Below are 24,855 nucleotides of genomic sequence, written 5' to 3'. Positions count from 1 at the left end.
AGAGCCACACAAATATATACTTGATTCCTCCATTTCAAAATATTTTTTAAAATATTGTATTACTTTCACTGTTTAGTTGTTTGTTGCCATGGGCCCCTCAGGGTGAGAGAAAAATAACAACGTCAACAACAACAACAGTTATTGTTGCTGTTCTTCTTAACTTTCTCTCACAAAGCATTCTTACTGTTACAAACACATACATATTAATCTCTTGATTAGCACACAGGAAAAAATTCTGTAGAAGCTGAGCTTCTGAGTTCCCTAGGGCCCTTGTTGTCATGGCTGGGGGCCAAGGAAGAAGGCTCAGAGCCCAGCAAGTGATGGGGAGAAGAGGGAGAAGGACTGGGAAGAGAAGGTGTCAGAATCTGAAGATGTACCAGGGCTTAGTGAGCAGGAGAGAGGCTGTGGCAGAGAGCAATTCAGACTCCAAGGCTGGAGGGGAAGATGGCCAAGAGGCAGAGATGGGTCACAGCAGGTTTTCCCGGGGAAGGCTCTGGGGCAAAAAATAACGCCCAAACATGCTTGGACATGGAGCTTTAAACCACAGACCTGTGCCTGGAAAGAGTGGGTCAAATGGTAAGAGTGGATAAGCCCTTACATGGTCACAGACATATATATATGGACGCGGGTGACGCTGTGGTCTAAACCACTGAGCCTCTTGGGCTTGCCAATCAGAAGGTCAGCGGTTTGAATCCCTGCGACAGGGTGAGCTCCCATTGCTCTGTCCTGCCAACCTAGCAGTTCGAAAGCATGCCAGTGCAAGTAGATGAATAGGTACCGCTGTGGTGGGAAGGTAAACAGCGTTTCCGTGCGCTCTGGCTTCCGTCACAGTGTCCCATTGCACCAGAAGCGGTTTAGTCATGCTGGCCACATGACCCAGAAAGCTGTCTGTGGACAAACGCTGGCTCCATCTTCCTGAAAGTGAGGCGAGTGTTGCAACTCCATAGTCGCCTTTGACTGGACTTAACCATCCAGGGGTCCTTTACCTTTTTACATGGGTCACCAATGCAGGCAAAGCCTGAGTCTTTTGCCCACTCTACAGTGGCATTACCTCAGCTCAGACTCCAGAAATTATCTTTGGCATGTTGGCCAAAACAGTTTAGCCATCACCTAGGCTGAACTGGCATTCTCACCCAGGACCAAGGCCCGGAGCTAAATTGACACAAAGCAGCTTCTCAGATCGCTCCCTGCATCTAGCCAGTTAACAAAAGATGTCCATCAACGATAGCTGATGGAGGAAGCAGATCACGCAGCTGTCAAACCTCAATCTTCTCTCATTTGTCTCTCTCTGCCTGTCTTAGGGGGAAATGAATTAAAACGAGCTTTGCTGCAGTGCTTATTGTGCTCAGATTATGCAAATTCCTGCAGATTTCTCAACGGTCAGAAACCTGCAGTCGTCTACATCTTTTGTTTTCTAGATTCCTAAAGGCATAATGCACTTTAAAAAAACAAAAACGGATTTGATTTCCTTTGCTCAAATATCAACAGTAGATTACTTATAGTAGTGATTCCCATGTATTTTACTAAAAAGGACATTCCAGGGGAGTTAGGGCTATGGGGGTAAAATGTATAAAAGGTACAGATCCCTTTCACCAGGGCTGAGGATCAGGATAATTAATCTCCCTTACCAGAGCTCACAGGCCAAGTCTGACAGGTAACCTGTTTTTGTCTCCACAGTTTAAAACCATGTGCCCCAATGCAGCACTTCTATAGCTCTGCGGACGGTGCTTTGCAAGCCCAGGCAATCTGCTGATCACCGGGGCTTGTAAAGCACCATCCACAGTGCTACGCAAGTACCAAAAACCAGCTGTTTGTCCGTGCTTGCAAACTGCTGTGCAAGGGACCTTGAAGGTGCTGCCAATCAGCTGATTGCTGGTGCCTGCAAACTCCAATTTGGCAAATATATTATGTCAGGGGAAGGGGAAGCTGTCATGGCTTAGCTATAACAGCCTTACGGATGAAATAGGGAGGTGTGGCGGGCACTAGTTATGTCTGCAGGCCTGAGGTTCCCCACCGCTGCCTTAAAATGAAAAAAGGGACACCTTTCCTCTGAAACTGCAAAAGAGGAATGGTCTGGAATCTCTGGCAAAATGAATTATACCCATAAGCATTGTGTCTCATGACTCATTCAGAAATTCATGGACAGTAAAGTTGCCCACTCCCTGGAACTCAGGTGAGCCAGAAGGCTAAAGGAGGTAGGGGCTTCTTCACACAGTGCATAGCTAAACTATTGAAACTGCCCCCACAAGATTAGTGAGGCACAGCAACTTAGATGGTTTTACAAGAGGATCAGACGAATTCTGAAGAGAATAAGGCTATCAATGCCCACAAATCACTCTTGCATACAAACGATGCTATACACCTTTAGGAACCAGGCAAAAATGTTCCTCTTTAACCAGGCGTTTGGCTGATTGACATCCAAGGCCCTTTTAAAATGTGTTGAGGAGTGGGGTGATTATTGGGTTGTTCTTGTTTTTATTTTTATTGTGTATTTTGTGTTTCCATATTGTAACCACCCTGAGACCTGCAGGTATAGGGTGGTATACAAATGTTGATACGATACGATACGATACAATAATTTTATTGTCGTTGTCCCATACAGAACAATGAAATTGAAAAAATCTACACCAGACATTCAGAAACCAACTAGCCAGCTATCCCAGCTATCCCAACCTGGTTAGCCCCCTAAAAACTCTGATACCCCATAATTAAATACAGTATACTTCCATAGAGACTACCTTACACTGCGTTTAAAACCAAGATCGCATTTGAATAGAAACTGTTTCTCTGGCGGCTAGTCCTAGCCTTTATAACCCTGTACCTTCTTCCAGAAGGCAGAAGCTGAAAGAGATCATTTCCGGGGTGCGCACTATCCTGCACTATCTCTGCAGCTTTCTTATGGCACCTGGAAGCATAGATTTGATCCAAGGTGGGAAGAGTGCACCCAATTATTCTCTCCGTAGTCTTTGCAACCCTGGACAGCATTGTTTTTTCCCTGACCGTGCAGCTCCCAAACCACACACAGAGACCATAAGTTAATACACTCTCAACAGTACAATGGTAAAATGCCATCAACAGGTCCTTTGAGAATTAATATTAATATTAATATTAATATTAATACTATGGCCCTTACTTTCTGTTGCTCCAAGGGAACAGACTCTTTCCAGTAATAGAAAAGTATGAAACATTCCAAACAGAAGAGGAAACAAAAATACAGACTCTCTCGGAAGGCCGTAGATTCTCCTTCATTTCTCTGGTTTTCAAACAGAGATTGGATGGCCATTCTCCAGCATGTCTCTCGATGCCAGGTGCTGGGAATGGCTATTGCGCTGGTGCCCGGTTTGTGGGCTTCCCAGGGGCATTCAGCTAACCACTATGGGGAAGAGGATGCTCGACTAGACAGGCTTTTGGTACAACCTGGCAGGGATATTCCAGTGTGCTTACACCTGGCAGGGATATTCCTAGTGTGCTTACACTGCTTGTGTGTGTCGGCATACTTCGCACTTGCCCGGTCTGCAAGCAGATATTGCTGACACGGTCCCAAGTCTCTGGGATTCTGTTTTCACAAGGAAGCTGAGCCTCTACAGCTGCCCCTGGAACTGACTGCTTCTCAAGTGAGGGAAGAGTATACCATCAAGAAGAGTACATCAGAACAGAAGAAAGGACATGCATTTTGGTCCCTTCCTTTCTGATTCCACCACTGCTTCCTGCACTTTCAGATTTGGGCTAAAATGTGGAAATCCTTTGCGTAAAGATGGTTTTTAGGCTTTTGAGCTCTGGGCGTTCCAGTTCTGGGTTTGAGCAGATAGAGTGAGCTCTAGATCCATTCATCCCGGCTATATATATATATGGCTTTCCTTTTTCCGTTGAAGGGGAAAACAGGGCACTAAGCCGACTTCCAAGACAAAAGGAAGGAAAGCTAGCCAAGGAAACGAAATCCCCTCTAATATCTTTGGTGACAGTTTGTCTCAGAAGCTCCTGGTGTGCATAACGGGATCAGTCACATAGGTGCAGACTGCACACTGGACTCATTTGCACATAATTCCAGGCTGTTATTACAAGATGTTGAAATGGGAAGAGGGTGGGTAGCCATTCCCTTTTTCTCCTGGCATAAAAACAATAAAATCTACCAAGGCTTTAGCAACAGCTTTACTCTAACTTCCAGCTATACATCTTTTTCACAGAGGCTTTATGTACATTAGAAACATACATACATTTAAATATTAATATAATTATACATTAATTCTGGGCACCTCAGTTTCTGAAGGATATGGACCAGCTGGGATGTAAGCAGAGGAGGGCGACCAAGATGCTCAAGGGTCTGGAAACTGAGCCTTATGAGGAAAGGTTGAGGCACATTTGCACCACACTCACTGCAACTCATCCTCACCTCTAATTCTTCTGTTAAACAACAGAAGAAGAAGCAACTCACCTGCTCAGCTGAAACCTGGGTTCTTCTCCCCATCCCAGAGCTCCCAGACCCTTTCCCTAAATCTTAGGGTATGAGGCTCAAGAGACCTAGGACTTTGGTTGTAGGGACAGTTTTTCACATTTCTGCATTGTTGTTGTTGTTACTATTATTATTATTATTATTATTTATTTTATTATTATTTATTATTATTATTATTATTATTATTATTATTATTATTATTATACTGCCCTTCATCTGTAAATCTCAGACACATAATAAAAACAATGACAAAACAAACCATTAACCTCCCTCCCCCATCCACATTATTGCATCAATTTATAATGTTTTAAAACAAGGGCCTCACTAAAACTCATCAACATTTTAGGGTCCTTTTCTTCCAGTATGCACATATTAATGCAATTCTGCTGAATATACATATTTTTACAAGCAATTTCCCCAGTATAATGCATTGTTCTATTTTATTTTCACCAGCATGGGTTTTTACATAGGCTTACGCCCGAACATATGCTGTTCTGGGTACATTTTTTTGGTTGGGGAACTGCATTATGAAATTCAGAGGCACTTGAACATCAACTGATATTGTGTTTCGGCTCATGTATCCCGGTCACCTATGACAAACCGAATTTGAATGCTGTTTCAGGAAGTACAGAATTAGGTAGGTTTGCACTGAAATGCAAACCAAACCCAATTTTGCCCCTGCCCCTACCTAGCAGCTGCGACAGAGCTTCTCCTGGTTAGCTGTCAATGGGCAATTAAAGGGGTGTGTTCTACCAAGAGCTATAAAACAAATGAATCCCAACCCTTACCTGACAGGATAGCAAACTGCCGGTGAAGCTGTTCTATGATATCCACAGCAACGAGAGGCCTGATCTCCTGTTGCATGATTTCATCTGCGCAAAAAACAGAGAGAGAGAGAGAGTGAGTGGGAGTGGTGGAAATGAGGGAAACCTCCAGTCTGTTAACTGGGAAGAAGCTCTTTTGCAGATCTCCACAGCAACGCAAAGAAAGATACCTTTTCGACTTGACCATAGGCTTTCATTTGGTCATATGACTCTTGACGGCACAGGCACTTGTGATGTGCCGTCGACAGAAGAGTCCCATCTCCAGTCTGATTGCTTTCAGCATTTGTCCTCTTGTGTTTTGCAGAAACGGGCTCTTCAGAAACTGAGCCTTTGCCAGTGCTGATCGCAGCTTAGCTGAGGGCGATGAGCTTCATGGACTATATTAAGTCCAGGCGTGAGATAAAGCCCCTTTTCAGTCCTTTGAAACAGCACTGCCTATTTTTGAGCAAAATACTGGTAAAGCAGGCCTGCCCCCCCTCTGAGTAACAAGCACTTCATTCTTCGAAAGTTACAGAGCGCACAATGAGCCCAACAAATTCTTCTCTCCTCTCTGCTTTTCCCCCTGCAGCCAGGCTTCTGAAAATCTGGTACAGTCCTCACCAATAGAGATGCCAACAGTTGATGGAGGGGAAAGCTCAACTTCTCCCCAAGGCTGATTAATCCAGGAGAAGGAATGCACACCAGCCCTGCATGCTTATTTTGGGTTTATACCAATGTCCCACCTCCACCCCAAAATAAAATAAAAATAAAACAAAATCATCAGCTTATGCTCTCAGTAATTGGCATTAGGGCTGTGCACATGCTACACCTTTAAAGTACCGGTAACTTGAAACACATTATTTCCCTCACAGAATTCTGGGGACTGTATTTTTGCTCAGGGTTGCTAGGTATTGCAGCTCTGCTCAGGGAAAACTACAGTGCCCAGAATTCTTTGAGGGTAAGGATGTGTTTTGAGTGTGCTTTAAAGATATAGTGAGTACACGACCTAGGAGGAAGTGGGAGGCATTGTGAACACACACACACACACACACACACACACACAGACACATGGCATAAAGTACAAGAAATGACTTTAAGCTATATTTTTAAAATGGTAATGGCCTCAAAGGCCATTCCAGTTGCATGCCTGTTGCCTGAGAATCTGCCTGATGGATGGAAGGAAGGAAGGAAGGAAGGAAGGAAAGAAAGAAAGAAAGAAAGAAAGAAAGAAAGAGAAATCTTATTACTAACACTTAACAGGCTTGCTGGAGGAATGGGAGTGGTTTTGCTTGGGTTCCCCCTCCCCACTCTCCTGTACGTATATTTCATATGAGGTTGCTTCTAAAAATAGACTAGTCCCTGGTATTGAAGGCTTTCCCCTCCTAACCAAAGGAATTTTGTAGGAAAAGGATAAAAGATGAAGTAGATAGAGTTGCCAGCTCTTGGAACAAAAAAATGCTGGTCCCTGGGTGAGGCCCTTTCCAGGGGAGAGCTAACGGGAAAATGTTATGTTCATCTTAGGTGTACAAGAATTGCATGCGCTTACAAGCAGGTTACTGTCGCCAAGCAATATCAGCGACATCAGTACCAGACATGATATCCGCTCCTGACAAACCACAACACAATCCAGCCGATGGCTGTTTCGCAGTCAGAAAACAGAAAACAAATCCATACCCTCCAACATGTTGCAGCCCAAACCCGGGGCGTTTGTCTTCCGTGACCCGCATGAGAGCATGGAGCCCCCCAAATGGGCAAGGTATATAACTCGAAATAGTGAACCAAGCCACAGATTATACGTCATGTTACACACATGCATTATGTACCTGCCTGAGCATTGAAGATTTGATTTATTATACTCCTATGCCGCGTTTCAGTCAAATGAATGCCAAACCATAACGATAAATAACAATAGCATGATAGAACGTGAGAGAACATCACAAATATAGCATAAATCATTCAGAGTAGTCTTCACTGAAACAACCGCAATCTATAAAACACTGCTAGCAAAGCAATAACTAAAAAAATAAACTAAAAAAATAAGATCCCTTCAGAAGAAAACTGGGTGCCAAAGCCTTTTCAGTTGTGGCACCCCAAACATCCCAGGGAAGCTTGACGGGCATTACGACTGATATATTTTGGGCACCAACTGAAGATCTTTCATTTGACTGCATCTTTGTTGTCTCCTAACGCTTAGTAGGCCAACAAAGTAGACCTGCCAACAAAGGTCCGTAATGTAAAAGCTATGGTTTTCCCAGTAGTGATGTATGGAAGTGAGAGCTGGATCATGAAGAAGGCTGATTGCCAAAGAATTGATGCTTTTGGATTATGGTGCTGGAGGAGACTCTTGAGAGTCCCATGGACTGCAAGAAGATCAAACCTCTCCATTCTGAAGGAAATCAGCCCTGAGTGCTCACTGGAAGGACAGATCCTGAAGCTGAGGCTCCAATACTTTGGCCACCTCATGAGAAGAGAAGACTCCCTGGAAAAGACCCTGATGTTGGGAAAGATGGAGGGCACAAGGAGAAGGGGACGACAGTGGATGAGATGGTTGGACAGTGTTCTCGAAGCTACAAACATGAGTCTGACCAAACTGCGGGTGGCAGTGGAAGACAGGAGTGCCTGGTGTGCTCTGGTCCATGGGGTCACGAAGAGTTGGACACGAGTAAATGACTAAACAACAACAACAACAATGCTTAGTAACATTTTTGGTGCCTTAATGGTATATCTTGCTACCATGCTTAACCCTGTTATGGGGGGGGGGGGTAGAGGGGATTTGCACATTGCCCAAAAAGAGGAATTGTGGCACCACAAAAAGGACACAAATCTACACAAAATTTGGTTGTGCTAATTTATACACACAGATGCAAGTTTGGAAATTCTTAAGTGGAATGATTTAAACAGAAATATAACACGTTGCTGCTTGCTCTCTCTTCAAAGCAGACTTAAATGGGGCAGCCCTTCAAATTACAGGATTGCTCCCTGTAAAAGAAGACCCCTAGGCACTCTACCTTGCTGGCCGCTCTGAAAGGTTCTACCTGAAGGATGGGACAGAAATCTCTCAAATAAGAAAACGAGCTAGCAAATAATGTGGCGACAGAACTGAGCACAGCGGACAAGCACTCTCTCAAGGAACTGAGCCTGTGGGCAATGCAGCCTCCTTCTCTCTCCCTCACACACATACAGAGAGAAGAGGAAGACCCAGACAGACTGAGAAACTGAAAACACCCTCTCTCATCCTCTCTCTCTCACACATCCAGCATAGAGGAAGGTGCCATGGCTCAGTGGCAGAGCATCTAATTTGCGTGCAGAAGGCCTCAAGTTCGATCCCCGGCCTTTCCAGGTAGGGCTAGGAGAAATCCCCAGTCTGAAACCTTTTGGCGCCTCTGCCGGTCTGTGTAGACAATACTGTTAAGTTGTGGGTGAACATATCAGACGACACAGTGATTCTTCAAACAGCTCTTCTTTATTCAGAGGCCAGAACAGAACTGAACTGAAGGGCTCAGTCAGCCTGCTTATATAGAGCTCCAGTACCTTGTTACTGTAACAACTTTCTAAAACTATCCAATCACTGAACGTCACTTTCGATCCTTCATTTGCATAACTATCTACAGTATCCCCCTGCTGGCCCAGGGTGAGAACTTCAGTACATAACAAATGCTCAGCTAGATAGACCAGGAATATGACTCATTTATAGAGCAGCTTCCTGCCTTCCTAACTGCAGCCCCAAACTGAAGTCATAGCTGTTGCTGCTCCTTTTCTCCCAATCGCTGCTCTTTTCTTTCCAGGACAAGAGGCCAAACAGGTATGTGGGGCAGTGCTGGTGGGCTCTCAGGTGGGGGTTAGGGGACTGGAGCCTGCCAGGTAAAGAGCCCTGTTCCGTAATCTGCCCACTTTGTCAGGCTGACGCGTGTCATGACTCCTGACGGTGCCTTTCCCATCCTGCTCTCCCCGTCCTTCGCACACTCATTCATCCCTGATCTCACCGTCCGCCTGGCAAATTCCTCAGGGAATCTTTCACTGCCACTCCTGCAGTGCAGAGGGTTGGACTAGATGACCTCTGGGCATTAAAAAGATCCTTAAGAGACACCCGAAAGTTAATAGAGAGAGTCTGCCTGTCTAATCTCGGCCGGAAGAGTATTTCATAGCACAGGGCTGGTGACACCAAACATCCGACTTCTAGCTAAGGTTGGTCAGGTCTCCATAACGTGGGGGACAACTATCAGCGCTTCACCAGATGATTTCAACAATTAAGCTGGGATGTAAGGGTTCAGGAGATCCTTACTTTGTCCTACTATCCCACTCACCATACGACTGTGGAGAAAATCTGGGTCATTTAGCAAGCAAATTGCCTTCTGCATGCTGGATTATCATAATGTGTGCAAGAATTAATACAAGGGAGGGGAGGGGCGATGTGGGGGTTGTCACAGCTTAAGTGTTTCAATGCAATCCGTCAAGAGTGACATATCAAGGCCAGCCCCCCACACACATACACAATAGTGTGTTTTATTAATATGGAAAAGTTACTCAGTGGAATTAAGGGCTCAGGGAAGCTGCTGACTGTGCATTTAAGCAACGGCAGAGTAAAATTAGCCTGAGTTGCGAGCCGGGAACTGTGATTTATGATATTGTGTTTGGGGTCACAGAGTCTTGCCAGAAGATGCTCGAAGCAGCTACATCAGTGCGAGGCACAAAACTGATAAACAGCAACAACTTAAGAAACAAACAAAAGACATCATAAATAACCATCAAGTAGAAAAATGGAAAGGAAACTGGAATTCTAGCTGCAATATTTATTTTACTATATTTATTTAGGCTGTTTTTCTATACCACTAAATATACAAAGATATCTCAAAGCAGTGTGAAACAAACTAAAACAACAAAAGTTACAAAAAACACATAATATAACCACTTAGGCACTAATGCATATCAGTTCCTTCTTCTTCTGACACACCTCCCTGATCAACATCTCTCATCAACCTCGAGATGCAACATAAATGGAATAAACAGAGAGACAAGTTGTATACTGTCTTATATTTTTCAAAGGTGTGCATTTGTAGAACTGGTAAATGTGCACCTAAGAAACGTGCTGCACAAATGAGACCTGTTTTTAAATCTGTGAATGTATTTATTTCTCATGCCAAGGCTGGAATCAGTATCAGTACCAGATACTGATTCCAGCCTTGAATAAAACCCACTGCATGTGAAAGATCAGCTGTAGCTCCCTGTAAAGCGCATGCTCAGTTGCAAAACCAGGTTTGCAGAAATGAAGTGAAGCATCTTTTAGCATGCTTGCTTTGCTATGGCACTAAAGAAAAAGGAAGAAGCAATTACCATGTCCCATCTGGCTGATAGCACTCTTCTGTCCAGTTCAGAAGCATAAGTGATAACCATCTAATCCCCCGGAGCAAAGAGTTATACAGCTGAGCTTCCCAATTCCCTACTCAAAATGAAGTTAAGCACGCTATCGTTTAATTTATTTTGCACAGACTCATTTCCCCCTTCCATCATTTTCCCCCCCAATTCTGAAGAAGACGCTGGAAGTGGAAAGAGGAAGAAGGTTAATTCAGTGACAATGGGAGGCATTTATTCAAGGGATCTCAAGGGTCATTTTGATAAACTAAGGGGTCACCGACCATTTTAGGCCTGTGAGCATATCTGGATTTCTGAGCAGGTGCTGTGAGCGACACCCTCTCTGGTCCCCATTCCTCCATCTCCCCCAGAAACAGAAAGAGAGAAAGCACGTGTGAGAACACCCTTCACTTTCCCAAGGAATCCAGGTAAAAGTCAAATATGGCAGAATTAATCTGAGCCTTGAAAAGCACAAAGAACCAAAAGAGGAAGTGGGAAAGAGAGCCGCTCTTCCAACTTCCTCCTTCAGCTCTATGTGCTTGCTGCTTTATGTCTCTTCCACCACACCTGAATGCAGCAGGCTCTATCATCCAACAGAGGGGGGCGGCTGGGGGCTCAGGAAAAACAGCCTCTGTGCGTGTGTGTGTGTGCCATTGCTGCTACCCAGCATCTGCCACCTGAGGGGCTGTCTCACTCTGTCTAATGGTAGGGCAGCCCGAGCACTGCACAAGGAACAGAAGCTGCAACTATGGTAGCCACATACACATAGCCGAAAAAGGGGAAAGTTTCAGCAAAAAAGAGGGCAGAAGAGATTCCCATGGAATATGCCCATGCTAATTTTTTCAAAAAAATAATAAGAACCGTGCTGGATAAGACCAAAAGCCCATCTAGTCTTGCATTCTGTTCCAGCTGTCAACCAGGTACCGATGTATAGTTGTGTACAGATGCAAATTTAGAAATGCAAAGTATAATGTAAATAAAAAATGATCTCAAAATAGTAGGGAAGGCTGTGACCACATGACCTGTGTGCCTGCTCAGTCTTACTATCTAGGTACTATCTGGTGATGGGCATCTTCAAAGCCCCTCCTGTTCTCCCTTCTTAGCTTTCTAAATGAGACTCAGACTGAACAGCCCTTCAAACAGACGACTCTCCTCTGTGAAGCAGGACATGTGGTCACTGCAACTGCAGCCAAGTGCACGACAGTGAATATCATCTTGTCCTGCTGCCCCCTCCTGCTCCTCAACATAACCAAACTCATTTATATGTTAATGGCCTCCAAATGACTGCCAGAAAGATGACCAGCTGGAGAGAAAGACCGAACTGTGTGCAGCCGATTGACAGGGCAATGCCTTATTGCTTAATTAAAGACCAGCTGAGCCACAGCAGAACACTGAGACATCTTTGTTCTGCACGAGACTCAGCCTAGCTATGGGCTGATGGTTCATCACCCACTTCCTATGCACCCTTTCTGTGCTTCATTGCAACCCGTTCTCCCTACTGGTAGCTGTGTGCACTGTGTGTACATGAGTGCATGTGTTGGCTGTCCACAGTGCCCAGCTGTTGTGTGGTGGAGAAGTAATGCAGGGGGAGAAAAGCTCAAAGCAGGAGCGATGATGTCACTGGCAACTGATGGGAGAATCCTTGCCCTGGTAAGTGAATGAGGTGAAATATTCCTAATCATGGATCAGTGGTATAGCGTGGTAGGGCAGGACGGGCAATGCCCTGGGTGCACAATCTGGGGTGTGTGTGAACCAGGCATCACCCGCAGAGATATGTGGCATGCACCCTCTGTGCCCCACCTGGTGTGCAAGCACCTGCCCTTTGGTGGCGGGGGAGCAGGGGGTGAAGAGCACCCTCTGTGCCCTGTCTCAGCCTGGGCTGAATGGGCACCCTCTGCCCCCACCTGCCGTATGTGTGCGCAGCTGCCCAGGCGCCGGCAAATGGTGCTACGCCCGTTATGGATCTTTTGCCTGGTCTCTTAAGCTTAGTCATTTCAATCAAGTAGAAGAAGAGTTAACTGACTCAGAATAAACACACAACAGATCAATGAACTTGTTAATAAGATCAACAGGAATAATCTGATTACGTGACTCATTCCCAAGGAGCAGGCGAGAGGAACGGTCTGCAGCGCGGAATCATGCATTTGTCTGTGTTGAGGCTCTCCGTGGAGATTGGATGCCACTTGAGAACAGTTCCTTGGGTTTGGATAGGCCACCTCAAGACATTTTGACTGAGATGCATTAGGAGGGCGTGATGAGCTTGATTCAGCAAGCATTTGGCCACATGAATGTGAACCCAAAACTCTGATCCTTGAATTGTCCTTGGAATTAGGTAGCTCCCAAAACCCAATGTCTGCTATAGAAATCCATGGTCCACTGCTCTTCCTCAAGTCTGGGTCACTGGTTGCTGAGAGATGCCACTGGGCAATCCTGCAGGACCTCCAGACTTATCTCTTCCCTGCCTACTGTTCCTGCTGCTCCAGATTCAGAGTGGGCCCCATTTCTCCTGTGTCAGCCATCCGGTAAGGTTGATTTGATTCCCTCGCCTTTGTTCCCAATGTAGATATTTATTCCCTCTTTGTTCCTCATGTAGATCTTCAACCACCTCATCATCCCTGGAGGTGGGGTGGGAGGGTGCTATTTTGTGGTTCATCTCAGGCGCCAAAATGTCTTGGGCCAGCCCTGCTCACAGGGGCCAACCAGATGTCTATGGGACCTCCGCTGTGGGAGGTTGGACTAGATGACCCTTAGGGGTCCCTTCCAACTCTACAACTCTATGATTCTATGACCTAAGTGCAACAGCATTCTCCCCAGGCAAAAACACTCAAGGGTGGCTAGTAGCCATGGGCTCTGACTCCACCAATGGGAGACAGCGATGCTTCTGAGTACCAGTTGCTGGAAACCACAGGAGGGGGAAATCTTCTTGGGTTTCCCACAGGCATGTGGTTGATCAGGGTGAGAATGGGATGCTAGGCTGGGTGGGCCATAGGCCTGATCCAGGAGCCTCTTCTAACCTTCTTACGGTGCAAAGAAGGTCCAGAGAAGGATGTAGCCCAGGGAGTTGGTACACTTTGGGGAGATTCCCAAGGACCAAATGGCAAGACCTGGAGGGCCACATCTTGGCCCCGGGCTTGATATGTCCCCATCTCTGCCCTACAAGTACAGTCAGTGGCAGAATCCCCCCCCCCCCCCTTTGCTCTAGCGGAAACAAGTCACAAATTGCAGCTGGCAGATTACCATGGCTCAGTGACTCTTGCTCTGAAGGCCAAGTCGTGGTGAAAGAAGCACTGCAGAGGTGTTAAAATAAAGGAAGCAGGAGCTGCCCGGGGGATGCTGATGGTAAATTGCTATTTCTGCTTCGCTTGCCCAGCCTGGGACACGAGATCTGCAGGCTGGTAGCAGGGAATCCAAATGCTGCTCTGGCAAGGGGAGGAGAGGTTATGAGCACAGCTTATTCTGCAAAGCTCCCGGTGGGGGCAGGCGGATGGAGAAAAAACGTGACCCAGTTAGCATACACGGGCAGAAGCCGTATCTAATGATAGGGCTGTTGGGGGTGGGTTTTTTTGCATTTAATCACAAGGAAAATCCTCTGCCTGTAAGGTTGAATCTGGATCAGTGTTTCAGCTGATCATCCTCCTAACATAGAGCTTCGGCTTCTATTCCGTCTGTGTGATACGGCCGGCCAAGAAGACATTTGCTGCCTGAAGCAGAATAGTGAGCGATGACTCCCTACCAAGACATATAGACACATCCAAGACTGGTCTAGCTATTTTGGCACCCGAGGCAGAAAATCCCACAAGCGTCTCTCACTGGGAGTAAAAACACAATATTGATGAATTAAAACAACTAACAGCAGGCTGCCCTTTCATGATACCCAAAACCAGCTGCCCAAAGTGACTGCCTCACTCTGCCCAATGGTTGAGCCAGCCTTGCAGTGTAGGGAAGAGGGAGTAAGAAAAGGATAATTATTCCAACCACAGCTTTTAGCAGGGCTTAGCATACTGTTAGCATCTTAAAAAGTAGAGACATCACCTTGCCAACAAAGGTCCGTATAGTAAAAGCTATGGTTTTCCCAGTAGTGATGTATGGAAGTGAGAGCTGGACCATAAAGAAGGCTGATGGCCAAAGAATTGATGCTTTTGAATTATGGTGCTGGAGGAGACTCTTGAGAGTCCCATGGACTGCAAGAAGATCAAACGCATTCATTCTTAAGGAAATCAGCCCTGAGTGCTCACTGGAAGGACAGATCCTGAAGCTGAGGCTCCAATACTTTGGCCACCTCATGAGAAGAGAAGACTCCCTGGAAAAGACCCTGATGTTGGGAAAGATGGAGGGCACAAGGAGAAGGGGACGACAGAGGATGAGATGGCTGGATAGTGTTTTCGAGGTTACCAGCATGAGTTTGACCAAACTGCGGGAGGCAGTGGAGGACAGAGGTGCCTGGCGTGCTCTGGTCCATGGGGTCACGGAGAGTCGGACACGACTAAACGACTAAACAACAACAAAGCATACTGTTTTCTCTCTATCTGTGTATGCTAAATACTCAAACAAGGCAAAGGCTTTCATTGGTATTGCTGTTACTGAGCTTACTGCAGAAATATGAGTAAGCTGAGAATTACTCATTTCAAAGTATTGCTATGGATGGGACTGCAGCCTTCCAACAGCTTCACCTCACCCCCAAAGGCGCTCTCCTCCAGCTAGAAGCTGGAAGCAGTAGGCTGGGAAGCCAGAGAGACAGAGTGATGCTTGATTTCTGTTTCAAAGCAAGGCTATAGCTATGGGGGAAGCAAGACCCTCTGAGAGTGTTAATACGGTGAAGCCCTCCATGGCAGGCTCAGGTTGTATGTGTGTGTAAATAAACCATATATCCTAAAGGCACCACAGTCTCTGCTGTCTCTCATTCTAAGGAAAATACAAGCCCTGGGAAATCACCTTTGGAATCCCACACGGCTTGGAGGTTGGGGTGGCATACAACATTATGAAAGAGGTACCTGTTGTATGTCAGCCTTCCCAAGGGTAATGGTGGCATTGCAAAGAGATTACTGCAGGGGTGGGGAACCTTTTTGGACCAATGGGATATATCACTATCTGTCCCCAACCCAGCAGGAGAACTTTGACAGGTGGGTGGGACAATCCACCTGTCAATCACATGACATCATTATGGCATCAGCGGATTGATTGATTAGCAAGTGGCTTCATCCACTTGCCAAAGTCCCTTGCCCAGCATTTCCCCAGCATCTGACAGCCAGCTGGATGTTGGGTGCTTGGGGACAACAGCTCAAGGGGCTTTGCCTGTCCTATGCTCAGCAAAGGCTGTCAAAGCTCTTTGCTGCAAGGAAAGTGTTAAGTTGTGGGTGAACATATCAGACGACACAGCGATTCTTCAGACAGCTCTTGTTTATTCACAGGCCAGAACAGAACTGGGCTGAAGGGTTCAGCCAACTTGCTTATATAGAGCTCAACTACAAAGCAACAGTAACAACTTTCTGTAACTATACAATCACTGAACATCACTTTCAATTCCTTATTTGCATATGCGGACCTGAGTGAAAACTATCTACAGTATTCCCCTGCTGGCCCAGGGTGAGAACTTCAGTACATAACAGAAAGCGCCGACCATGTGTCTGCTTCATTTGTGATCGTCACGTGCTTTAGGGAAAACAGCCTCGCAGGTCAATTTGGTAGAACATGTGATTGGTTGGTTGGTTGTATTTCTATGCCGCTTTTCATTCAAATGAATCCCAAAGCAGCTTCCAAACAATAAGTAATTATAACATGACAGAACACCACAAACACACATAGCTGTCAACTTTTCCCTTTTCTTGTGAGGAATCCTATTCGGAATAAGAGAATTTCCCTTTAAAAAGGGGAAACGTTGACAGCTATGCAAACGCAGCATAAATCAAATAGAATAATTAACAAATCATCAGTGAAACAATTACAATCTGTACAACACTTTCAACAAAGCAACAACTAAAAAATAAATTAGACCTCACCATTAAAGCAGAAGTCATATTATATGATTAATAAATCAATACAGGGTGTGTGTGAGTGCTGGAGGGAGCAGAAATGCTCCCTCACTTCATGTCAGACTTCATGTCTCACTAAGATCCAGATGTGCTCCACAGCACTGAAGAGAATATCCTGCACAAAGGGGAGATTAAGCACATCCCCTTCCAACTCCTTTGGGACATGTGGGTTATTTGGGGTAGGGAAGGAGTCTTACATTGACCTCTGAACTTCTCATGTGCTCCTGGCACAAAACTAAGAATATATTGTTTTCAGCAGAGTGGACCCTTTGCCCACCACAGGGTCCTGGCTAATGCCCAGCCTTGCTGAGTTATGGTGCTGGCCGTACAGATATGGCTTCATTTGCTGCTGTCCCTCTGTTCTGCTCAGGGTGTGCTTTACTAATCCAGGCCAGCTGCTGAATCGGTTTCAGCTTAGCTCATACTTTTGTGGGAAGAAAACTGCTCTGGTCACTTTTTCCAAATCCAACCGCCTTACGGTGAGAGAGTTTTCCAATGACTGAGTTCGTGTGTATTAGAAAATTCATTTTCTACGAAATGCAGGCATACTATGCAAGCCTACATAGATTTCCTCAGGAGTAAGTCCCATTAAGTTCAATGGGGCTTACTCCCTGGCAAGTTTATTTAGGATCGCAGATGATGCTTCCCCTCATTTTTTCATGTATGCATGTTTAGCAATTTTACATACAATTTTCACTTCCAATTTCATGCGCTTCAGTATTTTACACATGAAAATAGGGACATGTGTGAGATACCCCAATTACAATACAGTATCACCTCATTGAATATCCAGCTGTTTCATATTGCTAAAGGCTCTACTCTGCCTCTTATATGCTGAATTTGTTTATCCTTCAACAGTCCTGTCTTTCTTCGATTCAAAACCCAAGAGGAATCTTGTTGTTTTGGTTTAAGTTATGCTAACTAGAGGATGAGGGTGGTGCTGTGGTCTAAACCACTAAGCCTCTTGGGCTTGCCGATCAGAACGTCGGCGGTTCGAATCCCTGCGATGGAGTGAGCTCCCGTTGCTCAGTCCCAGCTCCTGCCAACCTAACAGTTCAAAAGCACACTCAAAGTGCAAGTAGATAAATAGGTACCGCTCCAGCGGGAAGGTAAACGGCGTTTCCGTGCGCTGCTCTGGTTCGCCAGAAGTGGCTTAGTCATGCTGGCCACATGACCCGGAAAAACTGTCTGTGGACAAACACGGGCTCCCTTGGCCTGTAAAGCGAGATGAACACCGCAACTCCAGAGTCGTCTGTGACTGGACATAACCGCCAGGGGTCCCTTACCTTTACCTTTTATGCTAACTAGAGAAACACAACTGCCCTACTATAACATTATGAAGGTAAAGGACCCCTGACAGTTAAGTCCAGTCGCAAACAACTCTGGGGTTGCAGCGCTCATCTCGCTTTACAGGCCGAGGGAGCCGGCGTTTGTCCGCAGACAGTTTTTCCGGGTCATGTGGCCAGCATGACTAAGCCACTTCTGGCGAAACCAGAGCAGCACACGGAAACGCCGTTTACCTTCCCACCGGAGTGGTACCTATTTATCTACTTGCACTTTGATGTGCTTTCGAACTGCTAGGTTGGCAGGAGCAGGGACCGAACAACAGGAGCTCTCCCCATCACGGGGATTCGAACCGCCAACCTTGTGATTGGCAAGTACTAGGCTCAGCAGTTTAGACCATAGTACAAAAAATACATTGGCAGCTACAATGCTTTAACATGACAGACTGTGCACTGCATGGCACCTCAGCTTCCATCTGCAAACACTTACATGCATGTGTGTTTGAGATAACTTGCATCCATTTCCCTATGTTTCCTTTAACTTCAGGAGACCCCCATTGAGAACATGAAACCCTGAAGAACAACAGCATTAGCACCTTGATCTCACAACATTTGTGGGTGCCTCCAGGTCAGCCTTTTGCAGAACTCGCCAGAACCTGGAAATTGCCACAGTCGCTTCTCTTCAGCTCTCTAGCGCTAGGGAGGGGGTTTGCACCCCTTTGATTCTGCCACCAGAGGTGGCTGCCTCAGTCTGCCTCATATCATGGATAGGCCAGCCCTGTTAGGAAGTCAGCCGTCATCACTGCATAAAACACTGATGGAGTGCTGATATGCACAGAGAAAAGCACATGGTACAGGCCACTTGTGAGTGCACAATTTCAGAATGCAAGTGGAGAATCACATGGTAACATGTATGTCAAATACTCCCTGCCTGTGGAAAGTAAGTGCATTTGAGATAAGGGTTCAAATCTTTCTTTCTTTCTCTTCTCTCTCTTTCTTTTACATGAGTGGAAATTTTGTGTTTTCACATTATTTCAGAATGGTTGAATGTTTGCTATATTGCAAAGCAATCACACAAATCTAATTAGGGAGAACAGTGCCTTCATCATAAGTTTTGAACTGACAGCTTTCTCAGACTTATATAGATAAGTCTCGTATTCCTCCCCTCCATGCCCTAGCTGTACGTCTGTATTTTATAACAAAGCGGCCCCCCAAATACATCACAACAAGTGATGCATACGTAAAGTGCACGTTGTGAGCATACTGAATATTTCTCTGTGTGTAGTATCCCAACTCGCTGCCTCTATTCATTATCTGCTGGAACTGAAATGAGAGCACATTTGAAAAGATGAATGCCATCAGCCTCACAAAAGACACGGAGAGATGGTCCATGTTTCATACTGGGGGGAAAAATATTTTGCACGGGCAAGATTGTGCAAGAGAATATAACTCCAATATTGCCATTGGCTGTGTTAAAACACAGCATCTGCCTGCCTGCCTTAAGTAAAAACCATATTAATTCTATTCTGAACTATTTCACATTGCTGAAAGGAGAAAGGGAACAAATTAATTTACCATCTTGCAGACAACTGTTGCAGTGCAAGAATGCTGCCGGACAACCTCCAAGAATTCCCTTGCTGAAATAGAGGATATGACACTGTTCTCGCAGCAGTTTTCCTCCTCTATTCTGTTAAAATGATTTTTTTTATTTATACAGAATCATAGCCTGAGCTGCAAAATATTTATAAAAGAAAATTGCAAATTGCTCTGCATTTGCATAGAAGGGATGTGGAGTTTCCTGAAACCTAGGAACAAAGAAAATCCTTGGCAATGTTCCCATTGAAAAATTCATTTCACAATAATCTATGGAAGTCTCCAGTGGTCTGATCTGACTTCTCTGTGACTTATTATCAGCTACGCTTAACGCTGTGGACGTTATTAAACCCTGATCCTATGTGTGGGTTCAGACTCTGTAGTTAAATCCCATGGAGTTCAAATGGAACTTACTGCTGCTTAAATCTGATCAGGATCGCTGCTCCGTACAGGGTGAGATGCCACAGGTCTTCCGCTCAATTCAACTGATTCTCTCTGCCACTACAAAAACCTTACAGGGACTAAGTGGGTTCGGTCCATTCTGAGCAGCCAGGAAGCAACCCCAAACAACAGTGCCCACTGCTTTGATCCTATTACGCCGGCAATGAAGTCATTCAAAGCAAACAGCACAATCTATGCCCATCAATCCCCTAAAAGCCCACCCACCCACTCGGAAACAGGCTGCATGGCAAAGGTAGGATTATGTCCTCTCAGGGCTCAAACATGCTGGGTGACCTCAATCGTTCCCCATAAAGCATTCTCTAGAAATAAAGGAAGTTGTTAGCTGTAGCAGAACCAGTGGGGAGAGAGAGATGGAGAAGGAAGGGACGAACAGCAGGGCTGGACTGCGTTTTGAAGCAGCTTCTGAAATATATCTTTATATTTAAAAAAACAAACCCTGCCCTCTGCGACATGCAGAGACTACACAATGCAGCGGTGCCTTTTAAAAGTTCGGTGCTGCAAAAGGCATTCTTTATTTTGTGCACACCCACCCACCGCCACACAAAAAGCCAACCTGTTAGCTTGAAGAGATCCAATTCTCTTCCCTGCTGTTTTTTCCAAGCCGCCACCATCGCTTCAGTGCAAAAGGTCCATTTAAGAAAACCAAACAAACAGAGCAGTTTTTAAAGAGTGCCTCTAGACAGCCTTTTTTTCACACAGCCTCTGGCATGTCCTGCCTTGTTTTGTCTGGCTGGCTGGCTGGAGTGTCGCTGGTGGTGAGGCGGAGGAAGCAGGCAGCTCGCGTGGGGAGGGCTGGCCTCTCGCTCTTTCCTCTCTTCTTCCAGCAGGGATGCACTGGCTGCAGAGTGCCGGTGCTGCCTTCCAAGGGACAATCCCTGGATTTGGGCTTAGCAAGCGGTTTGACACAGGGGGCATCCTCTCAAGAGGGCTTAAGGGATATCCCATGTACTTTAAAGCATCCTGGTGCAAGGCTTAGGACTTCCTATAGGCGCATACTCTCCCTGAATTAACATTTATTTATTGCTGCAATTGAAGACACCTCCACCAGCATGAATGGGTCTCTGCCATGGGTGTCTATTTTGTATTGTATTTTAAATACAGTAGTACCTCTAGCTGCGGACTTAATCCATTTTGGGGCGCTGTTTGCACCCCAAAAAGTCTGCAACTAGAGCACCTCTTCCGCACATGTGCGAGGCATGATCAAATGCTTCTGCGCATGTGCAAAGCGTGCAGATCGCTTCTGCGCACGCGCACGTGGTGAACCTGGAAGTAAACACTTCCGGGTTGGTCGCGTTCGTAAGCTGAAATTCCGTAACTAGAGCGGAACGCAACTTGAGGTAGCACTGTATATGTGCCGGGCCTTCTCCATGTTTTTCCTGGATTTTGCTGTTTGTACATCGCCTTGAGACACTTGCATAGAAGGTAAATAATAAAAGATGATGATGATGATGATAATGATAATGTTAGAAAAGTTGGGTGCCACTCCCACGCCCTACTGAGTGGTAGCAAGATTTCAATGGATTCCAGGCACTCACCCAGGGTGTGTGTTCCTTTGGAGCAGTGGTTCCCATTTAGTTAATTACTGAGGATCCCTTATTTTTCAAAAGCTAAGCCACGGACCCCCTACTTCTGAAAATTTTGATAACTCTATGGTAGTTACCCGTGCAAAACAATTTTCTGAAGAAAATGTGGGGCCCTAATAAGCAAAGGATTTTAGATATACTAAAATACAGACAACAAAACAGACATTTTAATAATGATAAGCATGTGAATCCACCCCGTGGAGCAAGCCATTTGCACTCTCTCGTGCTCTCTCTCTCTGCCCCCTCCAATTGCAAGAGCCTCAAGAAACTGTCTGGGGTTTTAGCCCGATCCCAGCTCACTTGCCATCCAGCAACTGTTTCACAAGGTTTTCCCCTGCCAGCAAGCAGGTCCTGGTCACGAGCAGAGGCTGGGTGAGCCATGTATCATCACTGTAGCTTTCTCTGTGTAATTAACAAGATAAGTGAGTCCCTGGCAGGGGATGGTGCCACGGACCCCCTGGGTGTGTTGCGTGGACTCCCAGGGGTCCCCGGACCCCTAACTGGGAACCACTGCTTTGGATAATTGAGTCACAGCAGAGATTGTCGTAGCTTTAAGAAATGTGGTTTATTCACCTATTTACACCTACAGTCTGCATGGAGGGAGTCCAGATCTTACAGCATGGTCATTTCAAGAGGGGCGTGTTCCCCACAGCAGTGCAGCCCTGGAGTCCAAGGCATCTCTCTCCCATCCAGCCTTCAGCCAACCTGCCCAAGATGGATCCCATTCTTTCTTCTCCACCTTCTTCCCAGAACATCTTGCTAAAAAACACACATTTTCCTGCCACTTCAAACACATACCCCACCACCTTGGCAATATATGTCTACCCAGGCCAACGGATTCCTTTAAGATGGGCCATCAATGTATTTTGGCTTTGTTCTTCACTAGCCTGGCCAGGTTGGTTTGCATAAGCCAGCCCAGGGATTCCTTGCCTGGCACAGTTCAGCAGCTTGTATTTTTATCTATATCCCAATTAATCAAAATCCTACACCCCCACAATCTATGACAATACTTCTTCTACTTAGAACAATCTCTTTACTGCTGGGGGGGGGGAAATCTAATTATTTCTCCAAGGTAAGCATACATTAACAAAAAGATTTTTGAAGTTAACAGATTTGGACAACATCCTGGATTGGAATGGAGCCAGAGGAAGCTGCGCTGATAAAAAGACAGTTGGAAAAATATATACTAATAAAGCTGTATTCGACAGATGAAAGTATATGATGTTTGACATGACTGAGAATCCTGGACTCAGGGACAGAATATTATAAAGCGTCAAAATCGAGATGTGGAAAATATGGAAACAATGAGGAGAAGCAGGACTGAGATGTGGAGATATGCTTCAGAGAACCAGACCATGGGGAGCTCCGAAAAATTAATAATTATAATCTGGACTATAATTTGGTCTTTTTAATTTTAATTGGAGTATTATGATTGGATATATTAATTGGATGTTTTTTTATTGGAAAATCAATTATTATTTTTTAAAAAAGATTTTTAGCAGGGGTTGAAAATAGTACAATGAATGTGCTCCTTAAGAGGAAGGGCTGAGAGTAGATTTAAGCACCTGCAAATGGTGTTGGGCACTGTCTGGGAGGCCAAGCGATATCCGCCTTGGGTGGAACAATGTATGCCAGTCATCTTCCGGACCAATATGATTCCTCTGTCTTGCCTGCTTACCGCTGGGCTCCTCTTTACTGCTGCTACCCCGGATTATGTTTATGATTGTGGCCCAATTTCTTCTGCTTGACCTTGCTTTCTGGACCCCACTTGTTACAGCGAGGTGGTGTTGTGTGCAAACCTAAGCCTTCAAGGTGCTTTACCTGTTCCCACCTATCTCCCAGAGCAATGCCGAACTCAGCCTCAGTAGTAAAATCCCTTTTGGTGAAAACTGAGCCATCTAGTGTCAAGGAGAGGGCAGGCTTTGCCCTCGTCGCCAGAATGTTATCAAGCAGTCCTTTGGAGTGAATCTTGGCTATTCAAAAAGAGGTGAATTTTGGAATATAATATACTAAGCCCCCTAGCCCTGGTGATTCCAGCAATCAAAGTCACAGGGAATCAAGCAAGCTTCTAATTGCTGGGTCCCACCCTGAATTCTGTTTCTTGGCTACAATCACATGTGACAGAACGATGGAAAGGAGCTTGTGTGTCAAAACTGGCATTCCACCAGGTCTTGAAGGAGATCCTCTTATCTCCAGACCCAAACCTCCTGTTTAAATGGCTGTGTTAACTGTTGCGCTGTTTCAATTGGATTGTTTTACTGCGCGATTTCAGTTGCGGACATTTTTTAAAAAATGTTATGATGGAGTTGTTTTATTGCATGTCTCTATTTTGCAGATGACTTCATACATGTCAGCTGCTTAGAAGCCATAATGGCAGTTAAGCGGTATATACAATAACAAAGAGCAATAATAAAATGTTAATAAGATGAGGGGAGAGAGACGTTTTTATCTCTGCACTGTGCTTTACAACAAATATGATGATAGGCTTCACAGCTCAGAAAGGTAGGCCACTCTTAGTTCAGTTTTACAAATGGAGGACTGAGGCTTGGAGAGAATTGTCTTGCTTTAGGCTGTACTACGAATGTCTATCCTTGATGTGGGCATTCAAGCCTAGACCCCTTAAGATCTTCTTAATCCTAAGCATGATTCCTAGGGAGTCCCAATGAACTCAATGAGTCTTACTTCTGAGTAAATTTACCCCAAACCACACATGATATTTCCAAATATTATCCACCAGCCTTCAGGGGCAGCAGAAGTTCGAAATCGACAGGAAAATAATTTAAAATGCCATAAAATGCAGCCACAAAATCAATAGGGACTTGGATCATACAACAGCACTCCTCCCTTCTAAAGATGGCATAACAGAGCGCTTTTACTACGGAATAAATCTCACAGAACTCTCTGGTGTTTACATCTCAACAAAGCTGTCTGAGTTCCTATTGTAAAGAGGCATCAACATACCTGCACAAGCCATTTTCTCCAGTTTCGCGCACTCCCGGAGGAAATTGTAGTAGGACTTCATTTCTCCTTCTGTTATCCGGACGGTGGAGAAAGGAGGGTTTTCACACACATGCTTCCTACATCTGTTACACCAAGAAGCCATTGAACAAGCCAGCGCGAAACTGGCTATCAGACACCCGCCCCCTTACCATGCTTCCCTGACAGTCGTCAGCTTTTACTCATGCCAGCTTTCAATCCCTGCAGATGACTTATCCAGCTTAAGTTCATTCAAGGTCGTTTCAACGTGCAGAAATCTCCCCGATGCCATTGGCCAAGGCCTTGATAGGCTTATTGACTGCACTT

General features: G+C 45.4%; 1 protein-coding gene across 11 annotated transcripts in view; it reads right to left on the bottom strand.

The window, feature by feature from the left end:
• MCF2L2 (MCF.2 cell line derived transforming sequence-like 2) overlaps nt 1-24,855 on the bottom strand; it is a 206,138-nt gene that overhangs the window by 161,481 nt on the left and 19,802 nt on the right. For 9 of the 11 annotated variants that reach the window (XM_083441929.1, XM_083441932.1, XM_083441938.1 and 6 more), the window contains one exon: nt 5,239-5,322. In XM_083441929.1, coding sequence (XP_083298055.1) covers nt 5,239-5,322 — 84 coding nt within the window. Of the gene's footprint in view, nt 1-5,238; nt 5,323-5,444; nt 5,619-20,522; nt 20,676-24,855 lie in introns of those variants that run through there. The other 2 variants (XM_083441934.1, XM_083441937.1) reach the window with 2 other exon arrangements.

The sequence above is a fragment of the Podarcis tiliguerta genome (genome assembly GCF_965153285.1).
Source record: "Podarcis tiliguerta genome assembly, chromosome: 5".
Classification (NCBI taxonomy): Eukaryota; Metazoa; Chordata; class Lepidosauria; order Squamata; family Lacertidae; genus Podarcis; species Podarcis tiliguerta.
This window is presented reverse-complemented; position numbering and strand designations above follow the sequence as displayed.